Here is a 26227-nt window from a genome sequence, read left to right as displayed (position 1 = left end):
AGTCGCCTATAATAGAAATATACGACAAACTCGTAATTCACTGTACTCATTTCCAAAATAAATTTAAAAAAAATCTGTGTTATCTTGAAGTATAAATGGAATTAAAACGAAAACTATTTAATTTATGATGTTTAATAATAATGCTAACACGTTAAACAATTTGTATTATTTCACTTTTTTTTTTTAAGTAAATAGACCCTCAATGGGATAGCGATGAGTTTACAACGCCAAAATCCAGGGTTTGAATACTCGCGGTGGATGCGGTATTCTGTAACCAAATGCGGATTTATTGTGCAACAAACGAACGTAAAACTAGAAGTAAGCAGTTTATATGTCAATAAATTATCCTGTTTTTTTCTCCATCAATAATTTATTATACCTATGCAATGTGTACCTTTCAAGCTGCATACTAATATAACTGATGAAACATGATTAACGTACTTTAACAGTTTAATGTTTTTACTTCTTTAAAACATAATGTTTTCATTTTAGGTTTTGTTGAACAGACTTGCCAGCCATGTTTATTACGATATGCTGCATTAAATTATCACCTTAATTTCATAGTAGTATATTATTGTGATATGGAGTGTACTACCATTATTTATACGTTAGTAAATTAATGTAAATGTGGATATATTAAGTACCACATTTACACTTCCCAACAAACTTATAAATAATGGTTGATCTAGGTTTCGTAAACATCTCTGTTGATATGAAATAAGTTAACAACTAATTTGTTATGGTAAGTGATTTTTCCAAAATTCTTTTTTCTGAGAAAGTAAATATTGGTTGTTGTTCTGATTTCTGTTGTTAATAATAAGATAGCATGGAAAACAAGAGACCAATAGGTTCTTCAGTTTAGTTCAAGTTTGTTACTGAACACCATTCTTGAGAAAAAGCAGATGGTTAAACCTGCTTTAATTGGAGCTTAACATGTCTTTTATATTTTAGATGTGACTCCTCTCAACCTTTTTGTCCTCTACAGGTTTACAATGCTAAAATCAGGGTTTTGATTCCCCTGAGTGTACACAGCAGATAGCCTAATATGGCTTTACTATAAAACATACACACTTACTCTATTGTTATCAGAATACAGATCAAGGAAACTGGGTCTTTAAACCAATGATCCATCATATATTTACCTTCATTCAGAATACATCTTCCTTTTTATTTTTCTTAAAAGAAAATTACAGTACCTTGGCTTGTTTGTTAAATTAGCACTTTCCTTCCTGGAATCATTCTAGTATCCTCCCTCTGTATTATTTTCAGTAAGTTAATACTACACACAGTAATTTCTAGATAGATATATTTCTTTTGAATGTTAATTGTTATATCTATAAATATATTACCTAAAATCTTGTTAGTTTAACTACTAGCATTGTTTCAATGATATGACTGACTTATCCTTTGCAACATCTGGATAATTATTATTATTTGTTAATTAAGTGACAGATTCATTAATTGACTTGTTCAATTCATTGGTTAGTACACCTCAGAGTTCTCTCTTCAGTACATGCAAAATAAAACAGAAATAGGGGCTTACAGACTTCTAACATGTTTTTTAAGTAATTTTTAAATTACCTCAAGTTTCATTTGATAAACTGTTATTGAAATCCATCATTGCACATTTTGCAAAAAACCAACAACACATTTTTTGTCTAAAAATTGTTTTATAAATAATATGGACATTGCTAATGTCAAATAAATACCATTATGTACTTATTGTTATGTTTCTTTTTTAAATATGCAATAAGTTGCCACTGATCTTGTGTAAATTAAATAAACTGATAATAATATAGTGAAAACATGCTGTGTTGTCATCAATACAGGTAACATTGTGTATTTAGAATATATCATGACTGCAGTTAAAAATAACTAGTCAGTAAGTCAACTCGTTTATGTATGTTGTTTGTAAAAGATAAACAAAAAATAATATTAAATAATGACTGAGTTGTAAGTGTATCTTGCACTCATCTGCCATACTGATTAAAGAGTAAATTTATCTGACTATTAGATATTTGGAACTGTCAAAAATAGTAATTTATACTACTCAATTATTTTTAACAACAATTGATTAATTTATTTTTTTAATGTAACACTAATTGATATAGTTAATTTTTATTGGTAATCAATTTTATTGTCCAGCTCTGGACAGGATTCTAATTAAGGAATTATGTTTATAAAGTTCATAGCCATTAATGTTTTTTCATGTATGCATCATAACTCATGCTCATTTGAAATCAACAGAAGTCAAATATATCTTCTCATTGAAATACTACTGATATGTATAACATTTATATTCATCATTTAGCTATGCATATACTACTGTTCACTTACCTTGTCAGTCTGTTCAAGGCTGTAATCAGAAACTAATTGTATGGATTTGTTGACATCTGATATAATTGTTTCTGTTAAAATATGACAAGTATTTTTAATATATATTAAATAATCAAAATCACAAAATAATTAGTAGTTATAGTCTTTAGACAATACATCTTTAAACATATTTTGTATTCAAACAAATGAAGTTTTTCATTGTTTGAGACATCGTTGTTGCACACAAATGTATATATTAGTACATCCATTATGAATTGTGAAACACAGAAACTGTCAGTTATTTCAAGCCCAAAGTGGTGTAAAGACACAGAGTGTAATGTTTCAGGAGTTCCAGTAATGTCAAGTTTTAGTGTAATCTAAAAACCCACTTTCTGTTCCTTTTTTATGTGTTTAAACTATGAAACTTTTTTGTAAAAATTGTTTTGTTCTCTTACTACACATTTTGTTTCAAAGTTGGTTATATTGATGAGGAGGATTTGTAACAATTTTAGCATAACATGTGAAGATGATGAATCTTATTAACTGATATCAGTTAATAAATAATGTGAATTTTGATATTAGTATTTGTTGGAAATTCTGTAATATTTTTTAAGAATTCATATATTAATTCTTAGCCTTTTTATTTATAAGAATTGATAATATAAAGGGGAATCTTTGATGGAACTATGGAAGTATCAAAGATAAAGGTTGAACCCTTTTCTGAAAAGTTCCAGGACACTTTGTTGGATATCAAATCAGTGAAAACTGAAGATGAAATTACAACAAGTAGTAAGTGTTATCTTAAGAATTTGAATGTTTAGCATTTTTCCCAACAAAAATTTATAACGTGGAGATTACCTCTTTTACTCATTGCTTTCATTTTCTGTCCAAAAAGCATGTATTAGTAAAATAATTTTGCAGTGTCTGATATTAGAAACCTAAAACTAATTACACTGTTGTGATTATATTGTGTGCCATCATTTGTGAGTGATGCCAAATCTGAGACCTTTCAACAACCAGTCAAGTGCTCCAGTAACTGGGCTAAAGGAGTATCACAATAGTATCTACTCATAAAACACTTTTAATAACATATATCAAAATATTTGTTTCAACTCACAAAATAGGATCATCTTCGGGCATTATTTCATGGTTCTGTGATAATAAAAGTGTGCATCATTTTCCTTACACTGTACATTGGCTTTGTTTGGTGTAAATAAAATCTTGTAACTAAGCAGTATAATTGCACCAGGAAATCATAATACAAAAACTGTTATCAGATCAAGATTATGAATTAGCTAGAATTAGCAATATCTGGTTAGTTAACTAACTTGAGTGAGTAAAATTGAGAAACTAGCAACCTGAGTTAAAGATGAAACAAGTTGAGAGCTTCTGAATTTGTTATTGTTTTAAGCCTGAAAGTATATTATGAAGTAGTTACACTGTAGTATTACTAATGTAATAGTGTTAAAGATCTCTGTAATAAAATAGTTTGCATTATAAATTTTTGAGTCTCATTTACTGTTTGCTGGTGTAACTTCTTTGAAAGGCTTCCTGTTAGCTTCCCACTTACTGTATTTTCCATTGTATTTAAAGAAATACTTTTTAATATAATAGCATTACAATTTTAACTTTATGAATTTTTTTTATCATTATAGTCTCATAAAAATGATATTTGAGTTTGACTGTATATGTACAAATATCTTCTAAAAGGTTAATATATTTAAAATTAAAATAATATTGAATTATATAAATTTTTTGTTTAAAAAGGCAGATGATAAAGGTATAAGAAAAGCCGTCAGTTTGTAGTAAATATGGAACATAACTGCAAAAAGTGTTGTTTTAAAACTTGTAAAATGTTTTATTTAACGTTTAACACTTGTTCCAAACTGTTTATATGTTTTTACCACACACACGTGTATTGCTTAAGGAAAGCACAAGAAAAAGGTAGGTTAGTAAAGTTAGAAATTCTGGCTTTGACTTTTAAATTCTAATTTATACTTTACACAGAAAAATAACACTGATTACTCTGATTCATAGCTTTTTCATTGTATTAGTTTAATTTAGAAAACAATTCATTTTAATTAAAATGTGATAGTCATAGCATGGCCAGATAGTTAGGGCACTCGACTTGCAGTCTGGGAATTTCTGGTTTGAATTCCCATCACACCAAAAATGTACACTTTTTCAGCCTTGAAGGGCATTATAATGTATGGTCAATTCCACTATTCATTGGTAAAAGAATAACCCAAGAGTTGGTAGTGGATGGTGATGACTAGCTGCTTTTCCTCTAGTTTTATATTGCTAAATTAGAGGGATAGATAGCCCTCATGTAGCTTTGCATGAAATTCAAAACAAACAAATAAACAAACAAACAAACAAACAAAATGTGATTTTAGAACCAGAACACCAAAATTAACACACACACACACACTATCAAACCATAGGTACATGTTATGGTATTAGAAGGGGCAGTGATGTTTATTATTTCAAATAATCAATAGTTTTGCATATTTTAGATATTTTGTTTAGTACAGAACAACAAGTAAATTCAGTTTTGTTATTTTAAGAATAAAGAAAATTAATTTTTAAAAGAAAACCAAGTTGTTAGGAGGGTAAATGTATTTTGCTGGTAAGCTGCCTATAATTATATGATTTCATGAAAAATTCAGCCAGTGGTTGAACTGGAGAGGAGAAAGCAGGATGCTTTGTAAAAGTTTTAAAGTATATTACTATCTTTCTGTTTTTCATGTATATATTCTTTATACATTATTATACAGGTAACTAAACTGTAAAACGTAGAAGCTTGTTAGGTTAGTTGACTTCAGGTAATGAAAAATAATAATAAATATTCTTCACAAGGTATAGGCCCTCTTCTATGACAGCAGTAAGAATACAGAGTTACAGCGCTAAAATCAGAGGTTTGTTTTCCCTCGGTGGATACAGCAAAGAGCCCATTGTGGCTTTGCTATAAGAAAACACACACACTCAAGGTATATTCATAAGCAGCTCATGTGCAATTTAATTTGATATGATAATATGAGCTGCACATCCTCTGAGTGATTTATAACTTGTGTGGTGAAGTTATTAGTTATACATGGTTTTTAAGGGCAATAAAACTTAAGTATAAAAAGTTGTTTACTGTTATAAGTTATAGTGTGAAAATTCTGATGGTAACTTTGTGATTACAAATTTGGTCACACTGGTCAAGCTCATAGCACAAGGGCTCATTCACTTCATCATTGTTCTACTTTGCTTCATTCCTGCCTTGTAACTAGCTGCAGACAGTAAAAGGCAGTAGGTCATACCATTGAATTCATAACTTTTAGTTTGATCTTCCCTCATGGCAGTCTAGTTTGACATTTGCACTTGGATCATGTCTGATAGTTGGAACATCCACAAAACCTTAGGGGTATTATGAATGCAGACATTTTCTGTTACGAGTTAAATAATAACAAGGGTCGACAGTGGACAAATTGTTCTTTTTGTTCAGGTTAAAATCTTAGAATAGACATATTGGTCTTGGTTTACATACTTGTATGTAAAAGTTTAAAAGTACTAGTGAAGTGTGCATATTATTAAAGTGAGTAATTAAGTTGTAAACAAAGTCTGATAAGAAAAAGAATCACTGTAGTAAAACGAATTTTTAATATTTGAATGTTTCAGAATTTACACATTCCTTAGTTAGAATTTAATATCTATGTAACATATATATATTAAAACAATGAAACAGTATAAGTTTTAAGATGAAGTGTAAAAAAATGTGTAGCAGTTTCAAGTGTAACCAGTCATCCACTTCAACTCCATGTGTTTCCCCTACTCTCATAGGCTACTGCTAACTTTAAAACTCTAACATCAGAATCATCAAACTACAAGCTTCATCTTGGAGAATATATATTTCAGATAACTATTACAATAAAAATAATCACTTCCTCTTAGCTCTTTTTGTTTTGATTATTACACGTGTAACAACTCTTTTTTTTTTGTAACATAGAAATTAAGTCATTCACAATAACCCAATAAAGACCTATTGAGTGATTTTGATAACTGTCTTGCAATGCAATAAGGCAACTTTCAGTGTACAACTTATGAACACTAGACGAGTAAAATTAACGTGCTGAGCAGCGAAAGAAATTTTGGACGTGTGTATGTATAGTAACTTTTTACACATATCAGGCATCAGTTGGTTGAAAGCTTCAAGGTAATGTCTATAAATATAATAGTAATGAAACCTACTTACTCCGAAATTTCTCTCTTTACTGGGCAATAAAGTATTTATGTACCATAGCTCATTGTACTTCATGTCGTATGCTTAGAACTATTAAGATTATACTAGATCACAAGGCAATAAACAATTAACACCTTGTATAACCAATATCATGAGATTGCTTACATTATACACTGTAGTTTAAGCTTAAACAAAACAATTTCATATAATTTAAAGAGTTAATTCGTAAGCTATTATTAACACAAACTATGTAATAAGTGTGTAATGATATGATAATGTAAGTAATGATTATATCTTAACATGTGCCTGCAGAAGAAACAATAACTTAATTCCTTTAACATTAACTACATTTTGTCCCTAATGTTTGCTAATTTTATTTATTTCTTCCTATCTTGCACTGTTTATTGTTGTGTATATAGTACACATATATACACTGCTGGCCAAAATCTTAAGGCCAATGAACATAAAGAAAAAATATGCATTTTGCGTTGTTAGACTCAACCACTTATTTGTGTAAAGCTTTGAAAGATAAAAATAACAAAAGGGAAAATAAAAATAAAAAACTTTTTTAGCATTTAAATGGGAAAATGTTATGGATGGGTTTTGTTTGTAGTTGATATATAGAGGAGTACAGTCCATTATACCCTAGCTACTCAACACCTATTGCCATGTCCATTGTTTCACCCACTTTTATTCTTTGTGGTATTAAGTTATATATATATATTTACATGGTTAGGATCATTGTTCTGTCACAGTTCTCTTCCAGTTGAATGTACTTCTCTCTTTTTCCACCATTATCTGCTACACATTTCACAGATAGGTAAAAATTATATGTGGTTCAGAAGTAGTGCTGTTAAGGGTATCCTTTAGAGGTATTGAGGGCATACGTTTGTCATTCCCTTGCACTTGTCCCTCCAACTAATCAGTATGGGATTCTGGCTAAAAAACATATTTTCAAGAGGCAGTTCTCTTTTCACACTTCCCTCCAATACTTATGTCTTCTGTCAAACCTCAAAGTGATAGTTTGGTAGAGGCATATAGAGGAAGTCGCATGCATCATGTGAAATTGTCACATTCCTGTTGGTGGAGAAGTAATGTTGGATATTTTCAGTTCCAAGAGGAGGAGCAAAAGGCTTGTGGCATGTGTAAAGAAAAAATTTTGGATGAGAATAGCTTATGAGTAATAGTTAATGTAATATAGAAAAATTAGAACTTGTGAGTCTTTAGCAAAATAATTTCTTTATTGTCATATTCTCATCACACATTTTGTATTTATTACACAGACTATGCTTTTATATTTGTATTCTGATAGAACCTTCTTACCTAAAGGATGAGCTGTAGAGAGGGTGACTATTTTTCCTTACTTATTCTGTTACTTGTTCTGATTTACTTAGTTTCTTGTTTAAAGTAGTTTTTTTATAAGCAGTCAGTGTTTGTTGTTACTTTACATTCACTGAATAATTCAGGAGGCTCAGCAGCCAGTTGTTTATACCTTATGATGAACCACAGTCCTTTTATCTTCTGCTAGCTTGTTTTTCTAATACGTGATCACCATAAAGGAGGATTTTATATTTAAAACTTTGTGATAACTTAGGCATTCACATTACAGCACTGCATCCATTTAGAGATCATTTTGTAAGCTAATATATGGATAAATCAAAATACATTTTTAAACTGTTACTTGTGTCATATAATTATCACTGACTCTTGAGTCTGGGGATTTCATGTGACTTTTGTGGTGATTTTTCATGTCATATGGAATTCTTAACAGATAATTTCAATTGCATTTCTTTTCAGAAACAGATTTCAAAGTCTGTACCTTTTAAACAAATTAATCAATGTTTAGGTGGAATTTTCCAGTTAGGACTCTCCTAGATTATCTTTTATTTACTTCTACAATTGTTGTACACATTATTCCATCTTCTGTGATAGTGTTTCAAGAGAAGATGATGCCATCTGCAAGTGGATAGAGGGTAATGTTAGGTTGTGAATACTTTTACCCACCTCAATGCACATTTGTACATAGTATTTTGAGACATTGGAAACATGTTTTTTTACTTTTCAGTGATGTCTCATGGCCCATTCAGGATTGGGTACACTCTACTATTAATTTTCAGCTTCTCTTACTCTCTTAATCATTGCTCTCATTGGATTGCCTTCCACCTGTTGAATCCATCCTCAGGACAGCTAAACTCTTTGATTCTCCTTGAGTACCTCCTGACTTGGTTGTATGCATGATTTTACTGTCTTTTTCAGTTTCAGGTGATGGATATTTTAGTCCCAGAATTATGTTCAGGCTGTACTCAAGTACTGATTTTCTCACCTGAGAATCTTTGCACTCTGACACTGGCTACATTATCTACAAGAATGCCCATGGCAACCCAGCTATATCCATTCTTTTGGCCCTCACCTAACCCCTATATTTTAATTGAAGAAGCATTATGCTGAGAAGAATGTTCCTTTTTTTTTTTTTCTCTTTAGATGCTGTTTGTTGTTTTTTTTTTACTCAGCTCTTCCATATTCTATTCAAACTCTTGCTAACAGTACTAAAGGTTATTTTGTGAACAGCATCTGTGATCTTTGTTTTCCAATATCAGACTTTCAAATTCCCTCCTTCAGCTGTTTGTAGTTGTTCTGATATGCAGTATTTCAGGAATAAGCCTATCTAATTTAAATTTTATATATTGGAGGTGAACTTTGAACAAGTACTTATTTCTGAGATGTGTTTCCACCTTCCTCACAACAGTTGTGAAGATCATATTATATCATCATATTTTAAAACAAATAAATCTATTTGGCTTGCAGCAGGAAAGCAGCAAACCATATAAAGTATGGTACAGTTTGGTTGAGATGGTGCACACATTTACCACATCAAGGAATTTTAAATCAAAAGTCATGTTATTGTTCTTGACAGACAATAAACCAGCAAGGAAAATGCTGGTATTTTAGAAGTAAGTACAAGTTTTAAAGTTCATTTCATTTCTAAAGATGGAAGATTTGTACAATGCAGACATGACATTATCCTGCTGTTTGTCCTATCAAAAAGTTAGTTACACTGTGTATGGATAATGACTTTATATATTTTAGTTTCTTGTTTTTCTTTGTTATTTATTTTTGAAATTATTCTCTGCATAACATTATAAGAACCTGCATTTTGCTGATAACACAGGCCTGAGATGGTTTTATTATTTTGAAATTTATTTTTACATATTTTCCAGTAATCCATGTATGTTGAATCTGAAATTGATATCCATTTTTCTCCATCACATACAGATTTTTTACAAAACATTATATGTACTTTTACACAACTGAATTATTTTCATTGAAATTGGATAATATTTTGTTATGCTTAAAATGTTGGCAACCACTGGCTGTAGATTTTCCTCAACCTTTCACAACATAAAAGTGTTACCAATCATTTCAAAACCTAAACATAGCAAACGTTATAATAAAAAATGATTATTGTGGTAAATTAAATAAAACCAAAACAACTTTTATGAAGTTTAAATTTTCAGACCTGTGTAATTGATACTTTTCAGGTTGATATCAGTGCAACTGGAAACTACAAAGGAAATTGTACAAGAGGTTTATTAGCTAAGTATATTGTGTAGAGTTTGATTATGATTTAGGAAGCATAAAGTATATTCAGTCTTTTTCTATAGACAAATCTATATCATTTATACTTCTAGTAACAATAGGAGAAGCTGATTCTTCAGAAGAAAGATCTTCAGACATCACTTTGAAGTTTGTTGTAAAAAAAGAACAAGAAAAGATCTATGATGGGGCAGTAGAGAAAACTAAGGTAACATGTATATCAGAACTGTTACAGTTTCTATTAAAATAACTATGCAGGTGTAATGATGTCTTTTGGCTGGAGTCTAATTAGTGATTAGATGTTTGTAGTCATGAGTTGAAAACATTCACTTAACATTGCTCTACATCTATTACAATGTTCTTATTGTAGTAGTTCTCGGATGTCTCACTATTCTTATTGTAGCATAAATGTTAGCAGTCTCCAGATGTTACACTCTTATTATAAATCAATGTCAGGCCCACATCAGTCAGTCACAAGACTTGAGAAAATGCTAACCACTTGTGTTCACACATAAGAATCTATAAAGTAAGCATAAGACAGATTAGCTTACATTTGCTGTACTTTTAATAAAATGTTTATAACAGTTGTGGAAATAGGCTAATACTTTGTATCAGTATGAAATATTTGGAATCTGGTGACGTTGTTTTCGATTACTGAAACATCCAATGTGACATGCAAAACAAATAAATCTCCAGTTTCATTTTATTTTTATAGATTTGCATTATAGATGAGATGATTTGTAATGAATGTTGAATGTAGAAATTAGATTAGTTAATAATTAATTAACCCTTTTGCCATGGGTATCATTTACTGTGCATGTCAGGAGATTTTAGTGACTTGCATTCAAAATTTTAATCTACTAATTTCTGTTTATGTTATACCAATAAATATAACATAACATCATAGCTAATAATATGTATAAGGTTTAAGTTCTTAATTTTACAAGACAATATTTGAAAAAAACCTGAATTACTCCTAGTCCAAAAATGTCGCATATTTTCTCTGAGCATTCCCTCTTCTCTGTTTTATTTACCATCCTTCAAATATGAAATTTAACATAAGTTACTCAGTATAAATAATTATCATTGCTCAGACAAACCAAAACTTGTATAGCTTTTAGTCTTATTTGGCTGCTGAACCATTAAATAGAAAATTAGGCCCCTCTTGCCACACCTACCAGTCACATCTCTTTCAGGATATATTAATAGTTTTCTCTTATGTTTAATTCTGTGTTATGTATAACCAGTAGAAAGTTAAAGAAATACTATGAAAGAACAATATATTGCATGCCTCTTATTAATTTAGTTGTTGATTTCTTCTCTTCTTATTCTCTACTCTTTTATAATTATTTTGTTTTGTGTTTTATTTCAGTTCAATTGTATATTCATTTCTAACTAAAATGTTTACTTCTAAATTTTTGTTATGATTTATTATTAATCTTGAAATGTAAATTACAGGATTGCCCTATATTTTTAAAAGAAAATAAGATAATCTTACATGAAATTTGATTGCTCATCAGTCTACAAATTTAACTGAAGTATAATAAATTGCTAATGGTCTAATTGTAATACTTGTAAATTGAGAAGAAAAGGCCACATTAAATTACAAGCATACAACTTAATAAAAACACGTACTTCACAAATATCATTAAAGTTCATTAGTACTTATTTTTTAAATTTATAAATCACACTTTAAGGCATTTTTATAGGTTTTTGGACCTCAAACATTTTTTATTCAAATCAAGAGAGCCTCAGACTAAAACAGTTTGAGAACTACTGGCTTAGTCAACTAGGAATGGCTGAGGATGTGTGAAAAAGAAGTTATTTTTCTTTCAAATTCCACAGATTTCATAGCTCCAATGCTGATTAAATATAGAAAAATACCTACTGAGTGGAGGTGGCCATTAGGAGTACAGATGGGTTTTTTCTAATTTCATTTTTTTCATTACATGGGTTGTATTTTCAATCATGATTAGCATAGTTAAGACAAAAACAGAAACACTTTGTATTCATAACTAGTAAAACAGTTGTTAAACATTTCATTTATTTATCAAAATGATTTCCTTTTCACATGCTGTTTGTATATAACTTTAACACACACACACATCTTGATTTTAATGAGACATTTTTAAGTCACATGTTCCTTTTTGACAAAAAAACAACATAAATAAAAATAAAGTGTTATTTAAATAATCAGTCCCGGTGAACATGAATAATTTTTTTTCTTATGTACTTTTAATATTTATATTTATAGTAATGAGAATGAATTTTAGGATTGTAATGATATTAATAAATATCAGGATGATGTTAACGATGGTGTGATTGAATCTCTGGCTTTGAGTGATGCTGATGGAGCTCACAATGACCTTGGTGTAAGTACTGCTCCGGTTTTTCAGAAATGGCATGGAAGTAGTAAGTGAAAAGCTCTAATTGAAGCCACAGATACTATTGGTATTTGTAATTATTTGGGTTTAGGTTCCAGCTCACCTAATAACCTACCTGGCTGAAAAGTGTGCTAGTAGGTTGGACCTCCCATCATACATTGAAATTTTTCAACATCTTACTATCACAGTAGAGCAGTACAAGAAGTATGGATCAGTTCAAACTGTTCACAGGAGTGTTCAGAATCCTTTTAGAAGAACTTTAACAAAATTCAACATCATGCATATAAACAACAAGAAATATGGCATTTTTCCCACTGATACTAAGGTTAAGTCATTCATCTCTCAAACGAAATGTGAGCACAAAAAAGCAAAACAGTAAAAGTGTACAAAACATCAATCAAGATTAAACTATTGGTTAAATTTTTTAACTTTGTGTACTATCATGTTTTGTACAATCTGGTACTGTTGAAATAGCATATTCAGTTGCTTATAATTTTCTCATTTGTTTTTAAAACTAATAATCAAATACACAGATTTGTTTCTCTTGACTAGTTAAACCCAAAAAATGCCTTTTTGGATATTTTTCCTTTGATACTTTGCAAGCCATCTCCAAACTGGTACTAAAGAACATTACCCTGACTCGTGGGGGACCTGTTAAATATTTGTTTCTGAAATTGATACTGACACAAATATATTAAAATATTTTTAAATTTTATAAAGATGAGTATGGATTGATATATTTGTAATGTAATTAACTATAGTGGTATAGAAAGTTTTAATACTACAAAAAGTATTGAAACAAGATAGTCAAAATGACAAAACTGAGTTGTTTAAAATGTAAAACATTTTATCCTGACTATCAGATCACTGTAATTATATTAGTCTGAGTGAAATTTGTCTTGTATATAGACTGGTGCATTCACTATGAAAACTTGTTTAGAAATGCGTAGGGGGGCAGAATCAAGATTGAGATAGTTTTCTGTGAGTAGAATTATCTATTTCTTGGAAATATATTTTCAGTATAAGAAAATGTTAACACTCCTCACTGTTACTTTATCCTTGTCTTGAAATGTCACTTACTTTCTTAGATGAAAATTTGTTGAAATAATGAAATTTTGATTCACTCTGTAAACAGGTATATGCCAATTTAAACAGCTTTATAAGTGCAAAAAGCTTTAGTTTTACTCAGTCAATACTTGGAAATATACATTAATAATATCCAGGCATTTTAAAGGTGGTTTTAAACAGGTGATGTTTATGGTTGCCATTTTGTTTCATCATGATTCCTATTATTAGTACCATTGTACATAATGATAATATCCATGTACTGAGATAGGTGACCCTCACAGAGGTTTTGTAGCCAGTCATACATGACCAGCAGCTCTATCTCTGTTGGTCTGTTAGCTGTTGAAATAGTTTCTGATCATTATTTACTGGTTAATGTGAAAGTTGTAACAGCATTACAGGAAATAGCCAATCTCTGAAAGTGATAATAAACATACAGTGATTTACTATTTGGTTATAAGTCCTTCATGAATGAGAAATTGATACAAAACTGTTTCCACCATAACTTTGTTTACTTATCTATATTTTAACTTCACCCATGTGTTAAAGAAATATCTTATAAGGATACAGGAGAGATTTGTAGAATGGAATATTGATTCATTGTTCTGATTTAAAATTACACTTCTGGCTTGCTGATAATGACAATGTGTGTGAAAGTGTCACTTCAAAAAAGAATATATAACTTGTCTGAAACCAAGTTATTCTGTATGTGAGTGTTTCTTCTCTAAACATAGTACACAAGTATGTATCCTCAATCGAAATTAGCATTAAATAACCTTGAAATTATTGTCTAAGTTACTGATAAATATCAGTTGTTTAAGACGATACTGATGAAATCAATGTTACAAAAATAAAATAAAATTTCTTATAAACATTTGTGTATGAAAAATTGTCTTGTTACATTTAAAACACTTATTTTCTGAAACTCCACTTGTTTTCTTCTTGATGGAAAAGCAAGAATTGCAATGTCTTTCTTCTTTATTTAAAACAAGCTGAATGATGGAAAACAATTAATATTTGTTTTCAAAATTATATCAAAATAAATATTTTATGAACATGTTTTGTAGAAATTGATTATAATTTAGTAACCGAGTAACCCATATATGACTCTTATTTTTGTATATCAAAAAAACTTTTTTTTTAGAAATACTTGGTCATCACCTGTAAATATTGCTTGATTTGCATTTTGAGTTTTGTGTATCTTCAAGATATTGAAACATGCAAAAACACTGATTCTTAAAGACTGTATGACCCCTCACATTATAAAATGTGATGGTTAAGCAGTGAATTTTATCATGAATTATGGAGACTTTTGACTCTCTTCCTGGTTTTGGCTTTGTTAGCCTACTGAGCTGAAAAAGCAGCATTTAATTTAGGCATTTTCAAAATTGAAATGTGCTGTGAGTTATTATAGAGTTGTACCCAAGGGTAAAATATAGCGAAGTATCGGCATGTCTACCTGATAACTGAGCAAACATACAATGGGGAATTTCAGCTAGTGATTATGATTTTTTTCACATCAGTAATACTAATCATGGGGCATGCATAGACCCAGCTAGATTTTATTACTTGTCATTATCTCTATCGGCTTTCCCTAAAATCTAATTATATGCCCAAAGTAGTGCATCATCCATTTTATTTACATATGGTTGGAAGAATTTAAAAAAAACAAACAAGCTTGCCATGCAAGTTGTGTGTTGATCAGTACCACAGTGGCTGAGATGTTAGTGTGACAGACAGGCAGCTTTTTGTCTTTATGTAGTTGTTTAAATCTTTCTGGATTTGCTTGGGAATAGTTTCTGTCTTAAAATAAAAGTGAAACTGCTTTTCTCTAAATTTTTCCATGTTAATGTCTTAACTTAAAGAAATGAAAATTTAAAATGTTTAAGGTATTTAAATAGTTTTAATAGTGTTCATTAGAAATTATTAACTTCAAATTGTTAGCAATTTTTATTGAAATTTTAAACATCTTGTTTGATTTTAGAACATGCTTGTCAAAGTGAAAACAGAATGGCCTGATGATGTACCACAAGATGATATTATTTCAAAGTTCAGTGACAGCAGTTATGATCATCTGGATAGTTCCACTTACAGAGTTTTAAATGTAAAAACAGAAACTCTATTTCAAAAAGATTTACAACAGATTGAATCTGGGCTAGAAAGTGCATCTGGTAAGTACAAACATCTAAATATTAAACTCTTTAACATTGGCTGAAAAGAAATTTTGAATTTTTGGTAATCCTTTAAAATGAACTATATGTGATAAGATTAATTTGAGGTATGTGAGTCTGCATTTGGTGTGTTTTATATATATATATGTATTTGGGAATTATTGTGTAAATGGGTTCAAAGTGATAAAATGCTAATGAAAGAGAAGTTAATATTTTTAAGTTTACTTAGAAATGGATGAAGGGAGCAGCCATTGTTTCTATTAAAGAATATATGAAGAAACTTTCTAACTGGACAGTGTTTGTCTTCCTGGTTCTTTTTGTATGGATTATGTGATTAATTGCTGCAAGAAAGAAAGTCTTCATTTTTCTATTAAAGAATATATGAAGAAACGTTCTAACTGGACATTGCTGCAACTAATTTTTATAGATTAATATTTCAACATGTGTTGTAATTTATTGCTATGACTGATATCCATGGACTCTGGATGTTCCAAATCTCATATCTATGAAATTTTGCATGCCAAATCCAGTATTCACACAAAAAAATGATAAAATAGATATCAATAGAGCTGGGTAGTTTGTTGAATTTGCTAATATGTTGTTCTCATGTGATTAATCTTTCTAGTTTCCTTTTCTTTTTTTTAAAGACATTTTCAAAGTACCCTTCATTCAATATGTTAATCATTTTCAATGTTTTCACTGGTGATTGTAATTTGTACATTTTTGAAAAAAACAAACAAACTTATTTTATTGAAAAGTTTTTGGAACTTTAAAAAATATATATAATCATAATTTCTACTTGGTAAAATGCAAATGATGATATAGTTAAGTGAATGCCATTTTGTATATTTTTAAAATAAATCAGATATTGAAAACGTTTTCCATCAATGATAAGGGTGATATTGTTTTTATTTAAAACTCTTCATGATTCCAATTTGAAATAATAATTAGCCAGCTATTCATTTTTTATACAACATGACTAAAACTCATCATGAGCATATCAAAGTACACATGCCACAATTTTTTAAGAGTTACATTTAAAACTTAATTTAACTACTTTATTATCATGATATATGAATAGACTTGGCACAAAAATACATTTAATAAATCAAATTTTAATATTCTGTAAGTTATGCATTTTAATTTTTATAAGGAAATTTTTTTTTTTTAAATCCTCAATCACCCTTGGAGGAAAATTGTGACATTTGCTTTCTCGGAATCTCATATTTTCTAATTTATTTACAACTCTTCTGAGAAGTATGGAATTTAATGTAAATTACTCATTATAATATTGTTATTATTCAGGCAAAGCATAATCTCTATAGCTTTCAATATTATTTGATTACAGAACCATAAACTGGATTATTGCACCTCTCTCTTGCTATATCCACCTATCACATCGTCTCTTTTACAAATTGCCAATAGTTCTCTTTCATGTTTAATATTATATTATTTATAGCCAATAGAAACCCAAGCTATTATTTTTCAAGTTATACATTATATTACATTGTTTTCTATACAGAGGAGTTTCTGTTTTATTCCTAGTTCAAACTTTATTCCCATGGGAAACACATCAGTAAGTTTAGCTGAATTTTTACCAGCTCTTTTTCACATTGCTAGAGAGTTGGAAACATTATGACAGTTATAGGATATTGTCCATTTTTTAGATGTTATTATTCTATATTCTTAAATATAGTACTTAATTAAATAAAAATTTATTTAGTGCAACAGTACCATTAGTATTAAAAAGTTAACTTTCATCAACATTTAACAGCAAAAACAAAACAAAAGAAGACCCAAGAAAGTATTATATTTCTTGTTTTTCATGTTTATTATTTATTTATTACTATTATATTAGTAACTGATATGTAAAAATTAGAAACTTATTAAATTAGATGAAGTCAGATTAGGAAAGATAAAGAAAAAGAAAAATAATAGAAAATTTTTTCATAGGATATGCTTGTTGACATCTTGTGGGTGGAATAATTTAATATGATAACATTAGATTTTTGTCGAGTGATTTATAATTTATTTGGTGGGATATTAGTTGGACATGGTTCAATGAGAAAAAAACAAAAACATTTATAAAGTAATATGTACACTGTTACTAGCTTTAAGATATTTAGGATAAAAAAGACTAATCTAGATTCATTTTTATTTTATATGGTGGTTGTGAGACCAGTCAAATTGACTAACTCTTTATAGAGCTGGGGTAGAGAAAATGACAAACAAAATATAAAGGTTTAGCTTAAAAAATTTGAAGTTTACATAGGAGGTTTTATGGATAATGCAAATGAAATATGACAAGTTACAGATGAAATATATTTGTGAAAATGGCTCGTTGGGGTTGAGAAAATGTATTATGTAGAGGAGCGAACAATGTTTCGACCTTCTTCGGTTATTGTCGGGTTCACAAAGAAAGAAAGAGGTAACTGAACCAAAGCTGACCACATGTTTGAAAGGGGTTGTGTAACTGAGTGTCGGAATGTAGAGGGCATGCTTAGATGTTTTAATATATAATTTTATATTATTTTATTATTATTATTTACTATATTATTTTTTAATATAGGTATAAAGGTGTTCCTTTGTATTGGTTTATTTTGGGCTTGAGTTATTGTATAAGTAAGGCTTCTTTAATTTTGCATTTGTTTATGTTTGTTTCTTGATTTAGTATTTGAGTGTTTTCTATGGTTATGTTGTGTTTATTTGACTTGCAGTGTTCGAAAATGTGTGAAGGTGACTTTTTATGTTCTTTGAATCTGGTTTCCATTTTTCTACTTGTTTCTCCAATATAGAAGTCGTGGCAGTTATCACATTGTATTTTATAAATAATGTTGGTGTGGTGTTTGTCAGTGTAGTTTTTACACAGTATAGACCTCATTTATATGCAAAAACGGCTCGTTTGGGTTGAGAAAATATTTTACATAGAAGAGCGAACTAGAAAATATTTTGAGTTATAAGTTAAATTATAATTTGAGGCAGCTATCACATTATATTTTAAACATTTAAGCACGCCCTCTACATTCCGACACTCAGTTACAAAACCCCTTTCAAACATGTCGATGATCAAACTGGTTTGATGATCAGCTGGTGTCTTGCTGGACAACCCGTTGAATCCTCCTGCTCAACACTGTCAAAATTTTCTTGGGCCAACCACTTGAAATTCTTGTTTCATATCCCTCAGGGTATTTTAAGAAATTTACAACAGCAGTTTTACTGTGCCCATTCTCACCAGCAATAGCACATTGTGAGAGACCTAGCTTTTGCAGCTCAACAATTCTGCCACATTCAAACTCTGTCAACTTTGCCATGTTTTTACCCAATGTAACACAGGAGATGTCAGTTGGAGATGTTGACAACACTAATGCTTGAACACAAATGACTAAATTTCATTACGTGTTTACCGATTAATGCTTCATTTCAGTATGGTCTTAAACTTTTGACCAGCTAGTATTTAGGCTAATTTTATAGTGTTCACATTTTCCCTATTAAATGTTTAAAAATGTTTTTTATTTTTATTTTCCCTTTTCTTATTTTCATCTTTCGAAGCTCAACTCAAGTAAGTGGTTGAGTCTAACAACACAAAATGCATATGTTTTCTTTATGTTTATTGGCCTTAAGATTTTGGCCAGCAGTGTATGTCTGGTTTTCTAGTTTATGACTCCTTAAACAAATAAGAGAGAAAGCTAGAGAAATTTGACTTTGTTATAGTAATATCTATCACAATGAGTAATTTACATTAAATTCTGTACTTAAAATATGGGTGATCAATAAATTGATAAAGGAAACACTTGTTGAAGAAATTTCACGATTTTCGTACTGGAGGAAATTGAGAATTTTTAAAAAATACGATCTTATAAAATAAAGAATTTAACACTTATACAATAGTAAGTTTATGTTTATTAACTACAATTTAAGACCAAGTGCTTTGATAATAAAGTAATTTTATTAAGTTTTGAATGCAATTTTGTTAAAGATTGTGACATGCACACTTTGATCTACCTTGTGAGAGATTTAAATTGAATAATGAACCTGGACACAAGTGTAAAACAAAATTAACAGTCTTTATTAAATATTAAACACAAACACAATGTTTATATTTACAACTGTCACACTGTTGTTTGTAATGGATGTTGTCATATCATCTACCAGACTGACTTCAGTGTTGTTCCAGTCAAACTGTCAAATCCAAGATTCCTCAGTGCCAAAGAAATCTTGCATTTACTCAGCTTGATATGCATTACCACCTGACTGGTAATTTTCAGTAAATGTAGGTGTGACTGTAATTTCTGCATTCTTTATGAACTTCAATTATGGTGAACAGAGCACAGATAACTCATTGTGTTTCTTTTCTCTTAACTTAAACACATAAACAATGTTGAATGTTTCTGCTCTCAACAACCTTATAGAAAATCACTTTAAACAATGCTCTTGATGGGCAGTAGCAGATATTAACTTGAGAGTAACAAAGAAACTAGGGAACTTGAAACAAGATCAGCTAATTAGTTTACTTCATTATGTGTTTTGTGAAACTTTTATACATATACAGGATAAATATTATAACACTACAAAAAGATAAGAACACATGACATGCTCATATACCACAAAACTGTAAAAAAAAATGTTATTTACTCAAAGCTTTTACAGGAGCTCTGACTAGTACCTAAACACAGAACCTTAAATTACTGCTTAAAATCACCTTATTTACCACAATATAAATTCTAATTGTTTCCAGTATTTGAATTTTATTTATAGGTGTTTTCAATGCTCTGTTTTGTTAGTAACTAATCATACTCCTTAATGTGACATCATAAAATTGGTATTAATTAAGGCATGTACAAAAAATGAGCAGTAACATACAAAGGTAACACTTGAAAAGCAAGGAATATATGATATGTAATGCATATATAATTTAAAGTAATGATAGTTTCTGAGTAAAAATAAAGCTATTCTTTGAAAAAGGGAAAGAGTGAATCTAAATTCATGTTTCTGCTTATTACTATCTTTAATTATCCTAGCCATCTAAAAAAATCAAAATACTGCCATTATGATTTCTCATGTTGTTTTCAATTAATTCAGTGTTGTTCAGGTCAGTTAATGTCATTACTCACAAAAATAATCAAATATTCAAAATTAGTGTAATTAGTTATTGTTTTGTTATTCCAAATGCCCATGTTTTATTGAAGAGTAATCAGTTAGCTGAATGCATTCAGCTAATTAGCCTGTAAGTAATTAGTTATCAAATTCCACAATCATTTTCTCTATATACAATTAGCTAGTGAGGTTGCTAGCAGGTACAGGACAATACAAGTTACATATGCTGAGCTCTTGGGATTGTGTTTGCATTTTATATGCACCCAAATATGCTAAGTCAATGAATATGGTGGTGAGTAGAATGCAGTGATCTACATTTAAGCAGTGTTATATGTGGATGTGTAGGCATTGATAAACTCTTAAATTGTGGTGAAAGAAAACTTTTTTATTTTAACTGTATATTCAATTACATATTTTTAGTGTCCTAATATTATCCATAAGACAAAATAAACTAAACTTTTGATACAAGCTGTTCATAGGCAACAAATTTTTAATACGTTAATATAAACTCCCAAGTAAAACAACCTCCAATTTTCCATAAACAATGCATTACTTTTGGGTATTGGAACATCCGCATCACACCATTTTAAAATATTGTAGTTTGTCTGTTACGCAGAGTATATTCGTTGAAAGAAAAGGTTTTGCTATTTGCACAAATTTACAAATGAACAAAAGAGGAATGCCTGATCATGATATGTTAGAACATAGGAATAAGAGGCCCATTGATCCTCTCTATGCTGGCATGGTAACTTTGTGTCACTCTTGTTTGGCTTCTAATTACTTTTAAAATACGTAATCTAATTACATGATATTTGGTACACACTTTAATAATATGTTGTTTGAGCTTGAAAAAATGCAGTTAGGTTTAGTTCTTATGTAATTTTCAGAAATATCATCATACACACTGCTTTTTAAAACCTTAAAGAATGGTTTGTTTTATCTTATAGTGTGACCAAAATCATGTAAATGTTTAATAAGATTAGTTTTCAATAACAGTATAATGTTATTGTTCTGATATTCAGTTTCTTGTCTCTTAACACAGGCTCTTAGTACAAAGAAAATTATAACTTAAAATATGAAAGAAGGAAATATTACCAGATTTTATTACATGTTTTATATATATAAGATATATGTATATTTATTTATAGATAAGGAAGTTCTGTTTGAAGTATCAAATGCCTTTTAACTTGTATTTTTTAATCAGTTGTTCATATTTGTTATTTCTCTTTGCCTATTGAAGTAGTTATGAAGTTGTGAAAATAGCTTAAAAAAACAGGTGAATTGTAAAAGCAATCATTATTAGAAACACAACTTAGGTTTCTATCCAAGGCCTACACTGATACAGGTGATATTTTTGTGATTGTTCTTTTGATCAAGCTCAGTTTCTCTCTAATAATTATTATTTGTTTTTAATAATTAAGAAGTCTTTTACTAAAGTGCACACAAAAAAACTTTTCTGTCATCTTTATATGCAAAAACGGCTCGTTTGGGTTGAGAAAATATTTTACATAGAAGAGCGAACAACGTTTCGACCTTCTTTGGTCATCGTCAGGTTCACAAAGAAAGAGGTAACTGACCGGAAGCTGACCACATGTTTGAAAGTTATGAATGTAATTTTTGTTACATTAATCAAAGCTCGTGGGTAATTGTTTATGTAGATTGAGTTATTTAAGTAGCGTACTGGTAGTTTAGTTTTATAAAGAACTTGACATTTCTACATATGTATTTATGCTGTTTTTATCCAGGGATAAATTAAGAACATTATCATATTAGTTTATCTTTAATATCTTGATATTAATATGTGTGATGATCATTTTAGACAAATAACATGTATATAGAAATTCATCAAATAAAGTAATGTATTCATTAACTGTTTATTTCACCATATATTTTTATTTCAGATATAAGAATGGGTAAAAACAACTGTTGTAAAAGTCAGTTTCCTGGTCATCATATTGTAAGACAAGAAGATTCCTTTACAGAAGTTGTTAAGTCCTCAAAGTCAAATAGTGATGTGTGTGGAGAAACAGATATAAATGAAAATGACCTAAAGCAATCTAATATACCTCAGGGTGGTGATAAACCTTATAGTTATGGGAAAGACTTTTCAACAAATAGTAAATTAAATATACATCAGAGAATGTACACCAGGGAGAAGCCACATAGTTGCACATTTTGTGGAAAACAGTTTGGTACAAAAAGCAAATTGAAAGTACATGAAAGAATACATACTGGTGAAAAACCATACAGTTGCTCTGTGTGTGGCAAAACATTTGGAGCAGTGGGTAATTTAAAACAGCATGAGAGGATACATACTGGTGAGAAACCATACAGTTGTGTAGTGTGTGGAAAGGAAGTTGGAACAATGGGTAACCTAAGGAAACATGAGAGGGTGCACACTGGGGAGAAACCATACAATTGTGTTATATGTGGAAAATACTTTGGAAGTAACAGTATTTTGAAAACACATCAGAAAATACACACTGGGGAGAAGCCATATAGTTGTTTAGTATGTGGTAAAAAATTTATAACAAATGGTGAACTGAAAAGCCATGAAGAAACTCATTCTGGACAGAAACCATACAGGTGTATAATATGTGGTAAACATTTTGGAATTAAATATAGCCTAAAAAAACATGAGAAGATACATACAAAGGGGAAGCCTTACAGTTGTGTAATATGTAGAAAGACATTTGGAAGAAATAGTAACCTAAAAATGCATCAGAGAATACACACTGGGGAGAAACCTTACAGTTGTGCACTTTGTGGAAAACATTTTGGAACAAATAGTAAGTTAAAAATACATCAGAGAATACACACTGGGGAGAAACCTTACAGTTGTGTAGTTTGTGGAAAATACTATGGAACAAGTAGTTCCTTAAAAATACATCACAGAATACACACTGGGGAGAAACCATATTGTTGTGTGGTGTGTAGAAAAACATTTGGAAGAAGTAGTGACCTAAAAATACATAATAGAACACACACTGGGGAGAAACCATATCGTTGTGTAGTATGTAGAAAAACATTTGGAAGAAATAGTGACCTAAAAATGCATCAGAGAATACATACTGGGGAAAAACCTTACAGTTGTGAAATTTGTGAAAAACAATTTGGAACTAATAATAAATTAAAAATACATCAGAGAATACACTCTGGGGAGAAACCTTACAGTTGTGCAGTTTGTGAAAAACAATTTGGAACAATTAGTTCTTTAAAAATACATCAGAGAATACATACTGGTGAGAAACAATATTTTTGTGTAGTGTGTGGTAAAGAATTTGGAACAACCAGCAAAGTTAAAAGCCATGAGAGGGTACATACTGGTGAGAAACCATACAGCTGTGTAGTGTGTGGCAAAAATTTTGGAAGAAATTGGGATCTTAGAAAGCATGAAAAAATTCACTCTGTAGACAAACCAAATAATAGGCATCAAACATTTGTAGTGTGCAATATGTGAGCCATTGAAGACCAGTTGTTTGGGTTCGACTTTTCACATGTCACAAATTAATTTATCTAAATTCAGGGAAGATCATTGTGTGTATTAGCTGAGTGAGAACACAAGCCACCAACTCAGGAAATGAACATGTGGAACAAAGAATTCACTCAGAAACTAATGATAACAACAACATACAAGACTTTATTCTACCTCCATATTAAAAATATCTAAATATTCATTGACATCAAAAATGCTGAAGATATCAGAATACAGTTCTGCATCAGATATATCATATTCCTCATTTTGCTTATGTAATTCTTTAATAAGAAACCATTGTATCAGATTCATTAATTCTGACACTATGTTTAACAAATTATCCACTAAATTATTATGTAAAATATATATATCCATTTTCAGTCAGAATTCGTGATCAAACTTCCAAAGCTGTGTGTTGCTAGATTAGAGAATATGCAAGTTGAAACTCACAGAGATCTTGCCTGTTGAAACCAGTAAAGGAACTCCACAATGGCCATCTTCTTTCATTAGTGTTTGGCCTTCATAGCTAGTGTAGAATGGTCTGACCATGGGAACACTAGAGAGAACTGGTATAGATTTATCTAACTAAGGGATACTGAAGAGAACCAATTTTCTACTTCAAAACATGGATATTTTTCTCGTACCTCAACTAGCTTTCCTGGTCCAGTCTAAAAGTAGATCCTTCCTCTAATTGAATTAATTATGTTGCATCACTGGTGATTCCTTGAACCAAAACTGGACACTAATTAGTCAGAAGCTCTTGATTGGCTGCTTATTTACATGCATCTCTCCTTTTTGTTGACCATTTCATTTCCATAGTTATTAAAGTTAACATAAACTTCCTGTAGATTTTCTCTCTGTTAGGATAGCAGTTGTTTATGCAAATAAATTATTCCACAATTTTTTATGTATCTAATTTAACTTGTCACTTAATAATTCCTTATTTGGGACAACTGTCTTTATGAAGCTTCTTTTATATGCTCGTTAATGTGAATATCCTTGCTGCAACTTATGTGGATATATGAAATGCATGGGATATTAGATTTTCTCTCCAGTAAGCATCGGTTATGCCTCAAATGCTTCAATCCTCCTCTCTTACAAAAGAAAATTTATCATATAGCCTCTATACTATTTCTCTCATTGCATCTGGAATCACTTACACAGTCAATAAAAAATCCTTACTTGCTGCATACATCATTACCTGTTTTTACATCAACTTATATTCTTCACCAATTAGCTACTGTTATGGTACAAATTATATTCATTATTTTATATATTTTGATTGAAGGTCCATATTAATCAAATGCTTCTTTGCCATATAACGCATATAATCATGTAAGAACTCTCCACTTATGTGATAATCAAACTTGTGATGAACAATTTATATCCAAACTTGAACATCTACTTTCTCTTAACCTGATCTTTTTAGTCTGATAATTGAATAGATTTTGGGTGAAATGATAAAGTAAGTTTATTTCTCACATTAATATTTTGTTCCAAAAATAAAATTAGTGGATAAACTTGTTTGAAATTTGACAAGAATTTTCCTACAAGTACGCAGTTTAAAGATATATATTCAGTTTAGATTTTTTTATATTATTTCTAATAAAAATTCATTATTTAATGTAATTATTTGTAGTGGGACTCTGAATAGTTCCTCTACAAGGTGATTTTCATTTTGAGTGTAAATGTATTATTTATTGTCTAACAATTCTGACATTTTATTTGCACCATCTCTAGGACCTCCTAAATGAACATCAAATGCTTTTTAAAGGTAAATGTTTATATTTTCTCTACTATATCACCAACTCCAGTTGTTATCATCAACCTACAGTGGAATTATGGGTTTAAAATTAAGAAAGGTCGCAGGCATAAGTTGACATATAATGGCTTAATTTTCCTT

At 30.0% G+C, this 26227-nt stretch overlaps 1 protein-coding gene across 2 annotated transcripts; it reads left to right on the top strand.

Moving 5' to 3' along the window:
* On the top strand, nucleotides 1-25855 carry LOC143223470 (uncharacterized). 2 transcript variants are annotated; one of them, XM_076451497.1, is made up of 5 exons: nucleotides 1-318; nucleotides 2968-3105; nucleotides 10231-10343; nucleotides 15569-15755; nucleotides 22751-25855. In XM_076451497.1, exons 2-5 carry the CDS (start codon nucleotides 3003-3005, stop codon nucleotides 24307-24309), a joined length of 1962 nt encoding a protein of 653 aa, XP_076307612.1. In that variant the 5' UTR covers nucleotides 1-318; nucleotides 2968-3002; the 3' UTR covers nucleotides 24310-25855. The 2 variants fall into 2 exon arrangements, with proteins under 2 accessions (XP_076307612.1, XP_076307613.1); XM_076451498.1 differs by lacking the exon at nucleotides 1-318 and adding an exon at nucleotides 437-742.
* Nucleotides 25856-26227: the final 372 nt, after the last annotated feature.

Source organism: Tachypleus tridentatus, chromosome 8, assembly GCF_004210375.1.
Source record: "Tachypleus tridentatus isolate NWPU-2018 chromosome 8, ASM421037v1, whole genome shotgun sequence".
Lineage (NCBI taxonomy): Eukaryota > Metazoa > Arthropoda > Merostomata > Xiphosura > Limulidae > Tachypleus > Tachypleus tridentatus.
Note: the sequence above shows the minus strand (reverse complement) of the source record. Positions and strands in the feature narration are given on the sequence as shown.